Here is a 12,747-nt window from a genome sequence, read left to right as displayed (position 1 = left end):
CACTAGAGTATAAATATGCTACAATTTTATGTACTGCTAGGGTAAAATGCTGCCAATGTAACTCTGACAAATGCTTATTTTTGATTTCTTTAATATTTGTCCTGTTTTAATACATGAAAAATAAGGGGTTTTTAATATTAGAATTGTTGGAATATAGCTTATTTAATTCTGACAGCAATCCCATTAGGTAGGTATGATTATTATTCTTATTCTACAGATGGGAAAAGGAGACACCGAGAGGTTATGTAATTTGCTCAAATGCACACAGACAGGAATGAGTGGGCTGGAAGATAGCCACAGTCACATGGCTTCAGAAACTGCAAAGATAACTATGCCATGATATTATCTAAATAACAGCAAACAGACAAAAAACCTCACAGGCTATTTGATTGTCAGGGACCAGAGATTACCTATGCATATTACTGAAACATAACGTGAAGATAACAGTGATTGAGTAGCTTGCCCTACCTCTCAGAGCTAGCTAGTGATAGCATTAGAATTCGATCCTAGAATTACTGATCCCAGAGTAATCTAAAGACTTTACCTTCAAACACAAAGTTTCGAAACAAATGTTAAATAAAATAGTTTATACTTGAAGTTCTTTCTTAAACTAGATTTTAAAAATGGTGTGGAATTTAAACTGTCATGTTTGTTTTCTCTCCCTGACATACCTTTTGTCATTGGATACACAGAAACATTGCAATGATTAAAATCGAAGCACCGTAATAAAAAAGTGCACATTGTTTTTATGCCATAAATGCATAACGCCTTTAATAAGCATTTTTGATCCATATTTCATTGTCACTTCGTTTCTATTATATTTCATTCCCTTTTCCCATGAAACAGTATATAATGCAAACAGAGCTTTCAGTGTCTATATTCTGCAATCTGTAGGAAAATGTCTCATAGTTATTGGAATTCACACGAGACTGCATCTCAGTATGAGTAGCTCTTCCCTGTCACTGTTTCTGATGCTTGAGCTAAAGAATATTTTACAAAATGGTTTAGTGTTCAGTGTATGAATTTTTGAGATAAGACTTCTCCCTTGTAGGGGTGAAATCCGAAAATCAATGTCAGATGGAAATCTTAGCTCTAAGAGTTAGGGAGATTGGTGGAAGGGTTTTAAACTAACTGTGAATTTTAGCCTCTAGACTTTGGAAATGTGGCAGTTATCATGAGTATGAAATTCATGGGTGCAGATGGTTGATTAAGATATCCCAGGATGGGCCACTGCTATAAATCTCCACAGAAAAATTGAGAAAACCATTTTGATAAGGAACATATTTTTGACCTTTTATGTATGTAAATTCATAACACAGGTTTTGCTGGATTCATTAAATGTGTATAAGTGAAATAACCATTGGTTTCATAAAATTGCCAATTGAGTCATGTGATAGAAATATTTAATAGAATTAAAATATGTCAAATGGTGAGTAAGAGGGGTGCGTGAGAGGGGAACTCCCATGTATTAAACTATTATTATGTGTCTTGTATTTCACATTTGCTACCTAATTCAAGACAATTGTCTTCAAGGTAAGTCTAATTTCCCTCCACATTAAGATAAAGTTATGGGTGCCTAGGTGATCTTGAGCCTACATCACCAACCAAGGACACACTGATAGCTAGAGTACAACAGGGCTCAGTTTGTTACACAGCCTAGAACTCTATTGTTTAAATAATACCAAATGGAGCAGGAGCAAAATGGTAACATTATCTGCTACTTTTAAATAATAAAATAGGAAAGATATAAAGCCAAAACCCTTTTGCTTTTGTCTTACTTGGTCTTTTATTTTCTTTTTAAAAAAATATTCATACATGAAATCTGATTTAGTGTATGAATATTATATGACACACCTTTATTTTCCTGTTATTGCTGTATTATGAATATTATACCACATACCTGTATTTTCCTGTTCTTCATGATTATGTAGTCATATTACCCAAGTATATTTACATAATTATGTACAAGCACACAAATAAATATGTTCAGTCCTTAGAATAGGTGTTGTTGTTGATATCAGCTATAAAACTAAAATAATTAGGTAAATCATTTAGCAATAATTCTCTGAAGATTTTTCCATTATATTTTAGAGTAATAAAGTTATTTACAATTAATAGATATTTACTAATAACACTAAATTTTTTCTTCCTTCATAAGGACAGCTTTTTGGAAAACCCCAAGGCTAGTAAATGACACATATACACACACATATATGTCATTTACATACTTAAATACATGCATACATATTTGGGGAATAACTCCTAACATATTAAAATATTTAAATTGTTAGTAACATTGCTCTCCAAAGTACAATAAATTAAGAAAAATGATAAGCAATATTTTACATCTCAGTCACTGTGAAACGTTGCATATATAACAAGTATTAGAGAAAGCATGTTGGGCATCAGTCTGGCTCACTCACTAGATAGAGAAGTTTTTCACCCTTTTACCATGAAGGTTCCAAAACTGCACCTCAGAAAAATGGCAAATAAAATACATCATGGATTGGAGAATTGTTAGAGTTAAGTCCTGACATGCCCAACTGGGAATAGTCAAAGATCTTATGCCATTTTAGGTAAGAGTGACCTGGAAAATAATTTCTAACAAATCACAGGACAATTTCTGGCTACAATTCCAAATAGCATTTAGGAATCTTTGCACTTAATATAGATCTGTTATGTGAAATGTGTGTTATATAGAGATAAATTTTCAAAAAAATCATTAAAATATTTGACAGGCTCCTATTACTTGCTAAATAAGCATACGTAAATTTGTAACAAATTACCAAGAATTTAAAGAACTTATACTACAGTAGTATAGAAACACTACATACACTCATGTCTAATGCCTATGTATAATACAATTTTCTAGAAACATTAATGTTGGTTTATTTCAGACTATTGAACTTATGCTTGAGAAAATTTTGTGTTAATTTTAAGAGGGATGTAGGCAAATATGAAAACAGGCATATTTGATCAACCCTCTGCTACATGTCTCTGCTTTCTGATGTGAATTGATTTCATTTTTTAAATGGGGCCATCAATATGTTCCTTAAGTCAAGTAAACATGGATAGGGTACTAGACATCCCTTCCTCTGTTTTTTGCTCATGAACACAAAGTTGAGACTTCTTTGGAGGGGAAACAAGTTATCCAACCTCTCTTTTTTCATAATTATGCTGAAACCAGTCTATGAATCATATATTAATCTGTCTCTCCTTTCTTCCCTCCCTCTCTTCCTTTCTTCCCTCCCTCCCTTCCTTTCTTCCCTCCCTCCCTTCCTTTCTTCCCTCCCTCCCTTCCTTTCTTCCTTCCATAAATATTTATCCAGCAAGTATACCAGAGGCAACGTTATGCATGCCAAGTACATCATTTGTGTATACAAACATGGTTCTTTGTGTTTCAGATATTACAGTCCAAGGGAGTATACTCATATCAATACGTTACCATAAAGTGTAAGCAGTGCTAAAACAAGAGATACTCAAGATGCAAGAAGAGCACATCATAAGAGCAATTTAACATAGCACAGAAAAAGTATGTTGTTATAAATAGGACTTGAAGGAGTTTACAAAGTGAATGATCAGGAGTGATGTGTTGGTGTGTGTTGGTAGAAAAATGAGAATTTTACTTAAATACACAGCCTGTGTGAAGGCCAGGTGTCAGGAGAGGACATCCAAATTTTAAGGAAAGTTCCACTGGTTCTTTGTCTCCTCAATGCAGACCTCTTTCCTGGCTCTGATCTAAGACCTGGTTCAAAATGCAAAACTGCAGTGGCTATTAAATTTTATATTCTTAGTATAGTATCTAAACACATTTTTAGTTATTAAGAAACATGACTGCATAATGTTTTTCAATGTTTGTTCAACAGACTCAGCTTTAAAACTTTTAAATACTTAATTGTAAATGCAGATATGCATATTTACAGATACATTCCTACAAATAGATTTTGATTTTTATAGAAATTATTATACGTAACAATTTTATAATTATGTAAATCTGGTATATGGTTGCATATGTATGTAAATGTTAATATCCAATTTTACATATAATAGCCTCTTATTATTATTTTTTAATTTATACTTTAAGTTCTGGGATACATGTGCAGAATGTGCAGGTTTGTTATTATTATTATTTTTGTAAGTCACTTATTATTAAAAACAGCATACATTTGTGGTGTTTTCCCGAGGCTAAACAAATGTACTTGAGCAATGTGAGTGGCCTTATGAATTGCTTCATTGTAAATTCATGGAGACATTTTTAGTTGAATTCCTGTGTATAAAACAGTTATCAGATTTTCCACCAGTTCAGTATTTTTTTCAATTACTTAACACTCTATAAAGATTGGTCATCACCTTCTTTAACTTTTTATTAAACACATTCTGCCAATTCTTTCTTCACCACAAAACAAGTGGGCTTGGTTTTGTTCACAGGAAGAGCCGCATTTGACAGATTTGCTGATGGTGTCAGTGTTGGTCGCAGGCTTGATGGACAGCACCAAACCTTGCTGTGGCCCAGCTCCTGCTAATTAGTTGTTTGAAGCCACTCCGTGTGCCACAGGCATAGGCTTATCGGCCAAAGACATCTTTACCATTCAGCATGACAGCTGTGATGCAGCTGTTCATGTAGAAAATGAAGCACAAAGAGAGGGGGGATGAGCCTTTCAGATAAATGACAACCATAGTATCTTCCACTGAAGGATCCTAAAGATATAACAAAACAATGAAAATGTAGAGTACAAAACAGGTGTAAATCAATATCTGTTGGATGAGTGTGGAACCCATACATGAAATGATAATAAATAATATCAGACTGTGAGAGTGAGAGGAAAATACAGCTGCCTTGCAAGTTCTTTTAAAATCCATTGAAGTTGCATGTTCTTGTAAATAATGCTGCTTAAGCATTTGCTTATTCAATTAATGTAGATGTGTGGAGTTTTCAGAAGTTTCTGCACATGTGCACAGATACTAATGCGAAAGCTGACCAGAAAGCCTTGTATTTGAACATTTGCAGAGAACATGGTCATGAATAATATATTGCGATGCTAAAAATCTCAGGATATTGGAGACACCCTGAGAGGAGTGAAAGTCATCCACATATATGTGAGAAGGGTGTAGACATGGCAAAGCTAAAAATATAAAGCTACTATTCCTTTTTAGAAAAGTGTGCTTATGTTGAGTTAATAATGAATGAAATTCTTTTTCAGTCCTTGAAGTTTGAAAACTGTGAGATCCCATTTTAACTACTATCCACATAAACTGGAAATCTAATGGAAAGTACCTATGGTTAGAAGTACACATTGACAAATCAAATTAAATAAATATTTTCACATAAACAGTTCGTATTATAAAATACCTATTCTAATTTCAAAATACGGACTGTAAATAATCTTTTAATATAAGATACCTAATATTGGCCGGGCGTGGTGGCTCATGCCTGTAATCTCAGCACTTTGGGAGGCCAAGGCGGGCAGATCACTTGAGGTCAGGAGTTTGAGACCTGCCTGGCCAACATGGTGAAACCCTGTCTCTACTAAAAATAGAAAAATTCGTCAGGCATGGTGGTACATGCCTGTAATCCCAGCTACTTGGGAGGCTGAGGCACTAGAATCACTTGAACCCAGGAGTCGGAGGTTGCAGTAAGCTGAGATCGTGCCACTGCACTCCAGCCTGGGCAACAGGGCAAGACCTTGACTAAAAAAAAAAAAAAATACTTAATATTTTATGAGAGAGTTTTAAGTATATGTATATATTAGAGGTTTTACAAGTCCTAACAGTGAGTGATATTTTAAACTTAAAATAGACTTTTGGATGTTTGCAATGGATATTTATTAGTTTATAAAATATGAGTAATATTATCATGTTCTATGGTCACATGTAATAATAACATCAGAGGCTGTGAGATATTGTTTGGTGTCTCACCAAATTCTGGGAGAAATGGAGGTTCAGTTATAGCTAGTCTTATCATTGGCTCTGTAGTATCTAAAAGTCTGGATATAGCAGAAGAATGTTATACCTATTTAAATTGCCTGATACACTTATTTATGTCCATGAAATAAAAAAAATTATGCAGCTAACATAACCTATATAATCTCAGGGTTGACTTGATTTTAGCTTATACTTCAATTTTATATAATTTTGAGTTTTAAAATGTTAAAAGCTTATTTACAAATAGGAAGCATAATATAATCACTCTAATTGTTAAGGAAAAATTATTTGAATTTTTTTTTCTTTAGATAGTTCAGACAGTGTATTTATGTCAGAATGTAGGTGTATGGTGCATATATTAAATACAGATTAAATCGTTAAAAAGAATGAAGTAAGCAATGAGCTTCTCTTTAAATGTCATTTATTTCTTCAATTTTGGAATTAGAATAAACTTAGATCATTTGATGTCTACAGAATCTTATGCATGAGAGAGAAAGAGAGATTCTGGGGCCAAAACCACCAGGAGATCCATATGCCACAGGTCAGACATCGAGTTTGAAATTGAATATTATAATTTTGTTTTTAAACTTTATGAAATAAGTAATGGATTTTATGAGGGAATTGAACGGAAGGACTAAAGACACAGTTTAGATGATGATCGGCAAGTCATACAGTGAAATTAATGTCTTGCAACCTGAGGATGAGGACAATTTTTAATGGAATGTAAGAGAGTAGAATAGAATAGGTTGTATAGAATAGAAAAAAATAGGTTAGAATGGAATAGCATGAGGAAACAATGGCAACGTGAAAAATTAGAAGAGAATAAAACATATTAGGTTATGTTAGAGTGCATCTCATATAGCATAGTTAAATATTATTTCAGTTAAACTTTTAGTTGTATATGTTATTGTGTGCACATGTGTTTTTATTGCATCTCAGTGTGGGTTGATCATTGTAAGTCAAGGTCCAAAGTTTGAAAACCACTGACAAAAAAATAGCTCATACTTATGTACCGCTTCTTATTTATCATATATTTCTTTAAAACCCTTTGATTGTATTGATTAAACTAAAGGTAAAATCTCCTATGGCTTCTTATTTATGGTTGAATAAGTGAAGGCATCAAGAGATGACCTGTATAGTCATTTAGCAGATAAAGGGCTGTGCTGGATTAAACCCCAGATAAGCTGTGCTCTTAGCCACTAATCTAAGGCTTCTGACAAAAATGGCAGCAGACCCAGGATTGGAGAGGAGCCCTCTGATTCACAGTGTAATACAATACTGTTTTACTTAATCAGTTACCTCTTCTGTTAGACCAAATCCCAATCCTAAATCAGAATTTATTGATATATGTTTCATGGATTATTTGTTGGGACTAAATGAAGTTGAGAAGGTTCATCCTCCATGCATTCAACCGGTGATTCGCAATCAGATTTACATAAACATGCATTTAACAAACTTAACGTAAATTAATCTATTTACATTTGTTTAACCCACTCACTTGTAAAATTATTTGATTATAAATGATACTCAAAGAACACATATTCCATACAACTTATTTTGGAGAATGCTGGCCTAGGTCATGCATGATCCTATATGATTAAACAGATTTTCTAATATTATAATCAAGATTCTTAAAATTTAAGTACAGTTAATCCTCCATTTTTAAACAACATGCAAATCAGAAATTTAAAAAAGACACGAATATATGATATCAAAGATGTGCTTGTATGTATGTGTACATATTATCTGCACACTTGTTATGAAAGATGTAAGGGTATTTTTTAAAGTCCCTGCTTCTACCTTGTATTTTAGATATAATCTTCAAAATATATGCCCAGCATATTATTTTCAAATGAATATTCATTCAAATAGCAGAAGCCCAAAGACTTTCTTACACAGCCTAAAGCCTTCCTGATTTTGGTATTGTTTCCCTTTATAAAATACCTTTTTTTAAAGAGACTTACATGTCTTATTACAAGTATGATATCTTACTTTTTTCCATTCATGCCAATATTTAAAAAATAAGATAAACATAATTTTTCTGGTTTCTAAACACTTTACAATGTAGCAAAGCCCAAATTCTGTGATATGTTGCAATGATTGCACAAATACTGCTCTATAGTGAAGAATGACACATATGTAGCTAAATTTTGGATGTCAGGCCACTCCAGCTTCACTGTTAGGTAATGTATAAAAGCTTGAATTTTGCATAAAATGGACATCTTATTATGGACATTCTATTAATTGTAACATATTAAACGTACATTTTATATGGTTTAAAGTATATTTGGTAAAGGTAACTACTTATATATATATATCTACTTACATTACCTGTGTGTGTGTATATATATATACACACACACATAATATATATATATTATATATACACACACACACATAACATATATATATACACACACACATAATGAGGAGTATACACACACACACACACACACATATAATGTAAGTGGATTCACAGTGGCCACTTTTATTAAAAACTAGCTAGTTAGATTCATAGGGTAATATCAGAGGAGAGGAAAAAATATTATTTAATTGATACTTTATTATAATATTTCAAGTTTTAATAGGCCACATCATTTATTTCCAACTTCAAATTGGAATAAAAGTGAGAGGAATGCCAGCACAAACTGTTTTAGAGTCTGTTTTCTAGCTACAGAAGGTGAAGGGCCCTGAAATCCAGGACTCACATTCTCTCAAATAATTCAACTCAGTGCTGGAGTCTAAAGATGATACAAAAAGCAAAACAAAACATAAAACAAAACAAAACAAAAATAGAATACATGTAGAGTTTATAGTGAATTATAAAATAATGAAGTTCACTCATTTAAAATATACTAAATATGTGAATTTAGTCCACATGCAGAAATGGTGCTTTTTAAAAAGCATACGCTGGGGAAGATGTTTATACTTTTTGAAACTGATCTCATAGTCTAATACTATTCTATTGCTGTATAATTATTTCCATATTTATCCCTGGAAGCCAAGCTACTTTTAAATGCTCTTTCTGGCTAAATTATGTCAGTTTTGACTCAATAGGTATTTAGGACATAACATCTATCTAAAATGAACAGCTAGGATACAATTTCAGCAAATCTTATATTACTATTTAGTTTTAAGCAATTTGTAGGCATGCATTTTTTCCAAAATTTCACAGGATGTTTAATATTTTTTCTAAAGTGGTGGTTGGTTTGTTCATTCATTTATCCGCCTAGTTATATAAGAAGCATTTCTGCTGAGGCCATGGAAAGGAAAAAGCAAGAACCATTTTGGTGAGTCCAATCTTGATTCAGAATGTATTTAGAAAACATAATATGATAGTAATATCTTAAATAAGACAAATATTGATACAATAAGGACAGCCAAATTTATATTCAAGATATGGATTGGAAAAATACATAAACAAATGGTGGTAGTTTACAATATAATACTATGCAGCAGTAAAAAGAAACCACTGACACAGGCAATACCATGGATGAACCTCAACACTATCGTGCTAAGTGGAAGAGAAAAAAACAAGCAGACACAGAAGGCTATATGCTGCATGATTTTATTTCTGTGACATTCTGGAAAAGGCAAAGTGATAGGGACATAAATCAGATAGGTGGTTGCCAGGAACTGGGGATTGAAGGAAGGCATTAAGTACAAAGGGGCACAGAGGAAGTTTTTGAGGCAATATAAATGTTCCATAACTTGATTGTAGTGGTGGTCTATCAAAGAAAATTTACACTGACAGAGTTAAACAGACAAGGAAGATTTTATTCAAGACTACTGCAATAGATGAGAGAGGGGGAACTGAACTCAATCGAAACAAAAGGCAGGAGAGTTTTTAAGCTCTTAAACTAGTGGAAAAATATTGGAGGCTATTAGGTGATAGATTGGTCAATGTGATTAGGCCATCTGAGCTTGCTAATTGCCTTTTTATAAAAGTTCGGCTCTTGCCTTCTCACTAAGACTAGGAGATAGGGGTGCTATCTTTCTTGATGAATTCATTTCAAAGGGATGACTTCCAGGTACTTGAGAAAGACCATCCTCATTTGTAAAAGTGGCAATCAGCAACTTCTCAAAAGAGCAGAGAAAGAATTTACAATTGCAAGTTTTCTAGAGTAAATGCCTTAACCAAAAAAAAAAAAAAAAAAGTTCAGAAGTCTACAGTTAGGAGGAAGTTTGTCTAAAGTTTAGTCAAGCTAAGCAGAAGGTTAAGAGTGTCTTAGTCAGGTTCCATGACTACATGTGTTTTTCAGAACTCATAAAATTACTCCTAAAAGGTTGAATTTTACTATATGCAAATGATAACCCAATAAACCTGACATTTTAAAAAGTGTAGCTAGGAAAGATGTCATTATTGTCAGAGAACAAGAGCAGTAGAATAATGACGCTATGCAGGAAGAGAAAAGTAAGATTATCACCCTAGAGAATGAATTTTTTCTTTTCCATGTAGAGAACATCTAATATCTTTCATTAGTGACATGATAATTTACAAACCTAATATTTTGCCAGATACCCGGGCTCTGCTAAGAAATACAAAACAGAGACCATCGTTGCTATAGATAATAAAATGGGTTTGCTTGCATTTCTTTTTGTTTACTGAATTGTTAAGAAGAGCAAGAAGCTGTTACCCAGAGTAATGTATTTGATTAAAATCAATACACCAATACATCCAAATGCTATCCCCAAACTCATCATCCCCATGGCTTCACAGAATTGAAGCAATTGTCCTATTTTTTCGCCAACAAGCGATGTACATAGGTAAAAAACATCTCAGCAGGAGTGAACTTTGCTTTATTGAATTGTGCCTCTTTCTCAAAATGCAATAGTACAGTGGCAGAAAGAGAAAAGAGAGGTTCTGTATTTTGACTCTATACTGCTGAATGCTTCATTTTAATTCTAGAACCAGAGAGTGTTTATTCTCCTGGTAGTAGCAGTCGGAGGGCAAAGTTCTCATTTTTACCATGGAGTAAGTGATAAGGAGTTGGGAGCAGGGAACCAAGATCTCCAGGGGACAGTATGCTTTATGTATCTTATTAACAGGAATCATAAATGTTTCTCCTCCACTTGAGTCACTTCATTGAAAATACAAAAAGCTCATTTACCAGCACCCATGGGCATAAGAATCATAGAAGCAATCAATTAACACAAATACTTTCCCTCTGAAGCTCGCTCGTGACCTTGAGATATGTGACGAATGACTTAAAGAATGAAACAGATAGAAGTTTCGTGCTAAACCAAAAAAATTATGTTCTTCCACATGTTGAAGAGAAATAAAATGGAGAAAGCTAGATATATGTTTAGTTTAAATAAGACCCAATAAATTCTATAACTGCTTCGTGTGGCTTTGGCCTTGGATCAGAGGTACTCAGTCTATACAGTAATCAGGACTTTCTCAATACACCTCAGCCTGTTACAGTTCTTACCACATTTACTTTCTCAATACGATAGTACTTTACAGCTATCTACTCGCTTATGGCCAGAGTTCCTAGCAGTTATTGATAACCAGACCATAGACTTTGTATCTCAACCAGCACAGGCAGGAGGAAGGCAATCAGCACAGTGAATTTCCTAACCTGGATCTATCTTCCTGAAAGTTGAAGATGATGACTAACTTCTACAATTGAGCTTGTGATTCTCACTGTGGCAAAACTTCTTATGTCATTTTTATTTTTAGCTCTTTGGCACAATTATAGAAAATTATTGTAGGAAAATCACAGCTTCTGTAAAGAGGAGCCCTGACTGCTTTTAAGAGCTTCTGAATGTTGGGAAAGCTCACAAGCTCTGTGCAGTGCATTTCTTTGTAGAGAAAGGCAGATAAAAATTTGTTTACTAAAAGAATGAAGTAAAATTGCATGATACTTTCAGATTGTCTTTCCTGTTCTCTGCCTCCTTTTTCTGAACCCTGCCTTTTCTGCCCTTTGCCTCAGCTGATATTAAAAATGTCTACTCTTCTAAGGCCCATCTTTCTCTTCAAAAATCACTTTTCTGTGATCTACCTGCCCATTTTCTTTCCTCTTTTTAAAATTTTCTTTTTATTTATTTATTTTTTGGGGGGACAGGATGATATTTATTTTTTATTTTTTTATTTATATTTTATTTTTTTCTGTCACCCAGGCTGGAGTGCAGTGACGTGATCATGGCTCACTGCAGCCTCTACTTCCTCGGCGCAGGCTCAAGCAATCCTCCCACCTCAGCCTCCCGAGTAGCTGGGACTGCAAGTTTGTGCCACCACACCCAGCTAATTATTATTTTTTAAATTTTTTGCAGAGATGAAGCCTCACTATGTTTCCCAGGCTTGTCTTGAATTCCTGGGCTCAAGTGATCCTCCCACCTCAGCCTCTCAAAGAGCTGCTATCATAGGCACGAGCCACTGGACCTGGCTGGTGGTCCATTTTTTTGAGTGTGCAGCAGAACTAATCTTGGGGAACATATAGTTGATGAGAATGGCAATTTTGATTAGCCAGTTTCCCATTTCACTCTCACTGAGATGCAAGTGAGTAAAATGAGTTAGCATAATAGCCAGAGGTGTTTGCAAGCTGAGTTCAGTAAAACCATGTCACAGTAATTTGATATATCATAGAGTGACTTTTCAAAAACTAGAAAATATGTGGATAAAATTTCAGAAAACTACCTATATAACAATATACCTTTATCGTCCACATTATGCATATGATCATCCCTTGATTTAAAAGCAATATTATGACTTTTAGGTTCGTAACAATAGACTTTTTTAGATATCCTTGTTATGTGGAAAAATGACATTAACATTTTGCAATCAGGTTTTTTTAAGTAGCTTTATCAATATGAGTATGCTTT

The 12,747-nt window shown here is 33.8% G+C and overlaps 1 protein-coding gene across 10 annotated transcripts in view; it reads left to right on the top strand.

The window, feature by feature from the left end:
* The window catches only part of PCDH9 (protocadherin 9), a 917,210-nt gene that overhangs the window by 330,971 nt on the left and 573,492 nt on the right, over positions 1–12,747 (top strand). Inside the window, exons 4-5 of one of the 10 annotated variants that reach the window (XM_016925360.4) lie at positions 6,397–6,463; positions 9,156–12,747. The exon at positions 9,156–12,747 is cut by the window's right edge and continues 48,500 nt beyond it. The exons of 6 other annotated variants lie outside the window; for them this stretch is intronic. In XM_016925360.4, coding sequence (XP_016780849.2) covers positions 6,397–6,463; positions 9,156–9,163 — 75 coding nt within the window. In that variant the 3' untranslated portion in view covers positions 9,164–12,747. Of the gene's footprint in view, positions 1–6,396 lie in introns of all 10 variants that reach the window. 3 more of the 10 variants (XM_016925359.4, XM_054665360.2, XM_016925358.4) reach the window with 3 other exon arrangements.

Source organism: Pan troglodytes, chromosome 14, assembly GCF_028858775.2.
Source record: "Pan troglodytes isolate AG18354 chromosome 14, NHGRI_mPanTro3-v2.0_pri, whole genome shotgun sequence".
Classification (NCBI taxonomy): domain Eukaryota; kingdom Metazoa; phylum Chordata; class Mammalia; order Primates; family Hominidae; genus Pan; species Pan troglodytes.
This window is presented reverse-complemented; position numbering and strand designations above follow the sequence as displayed.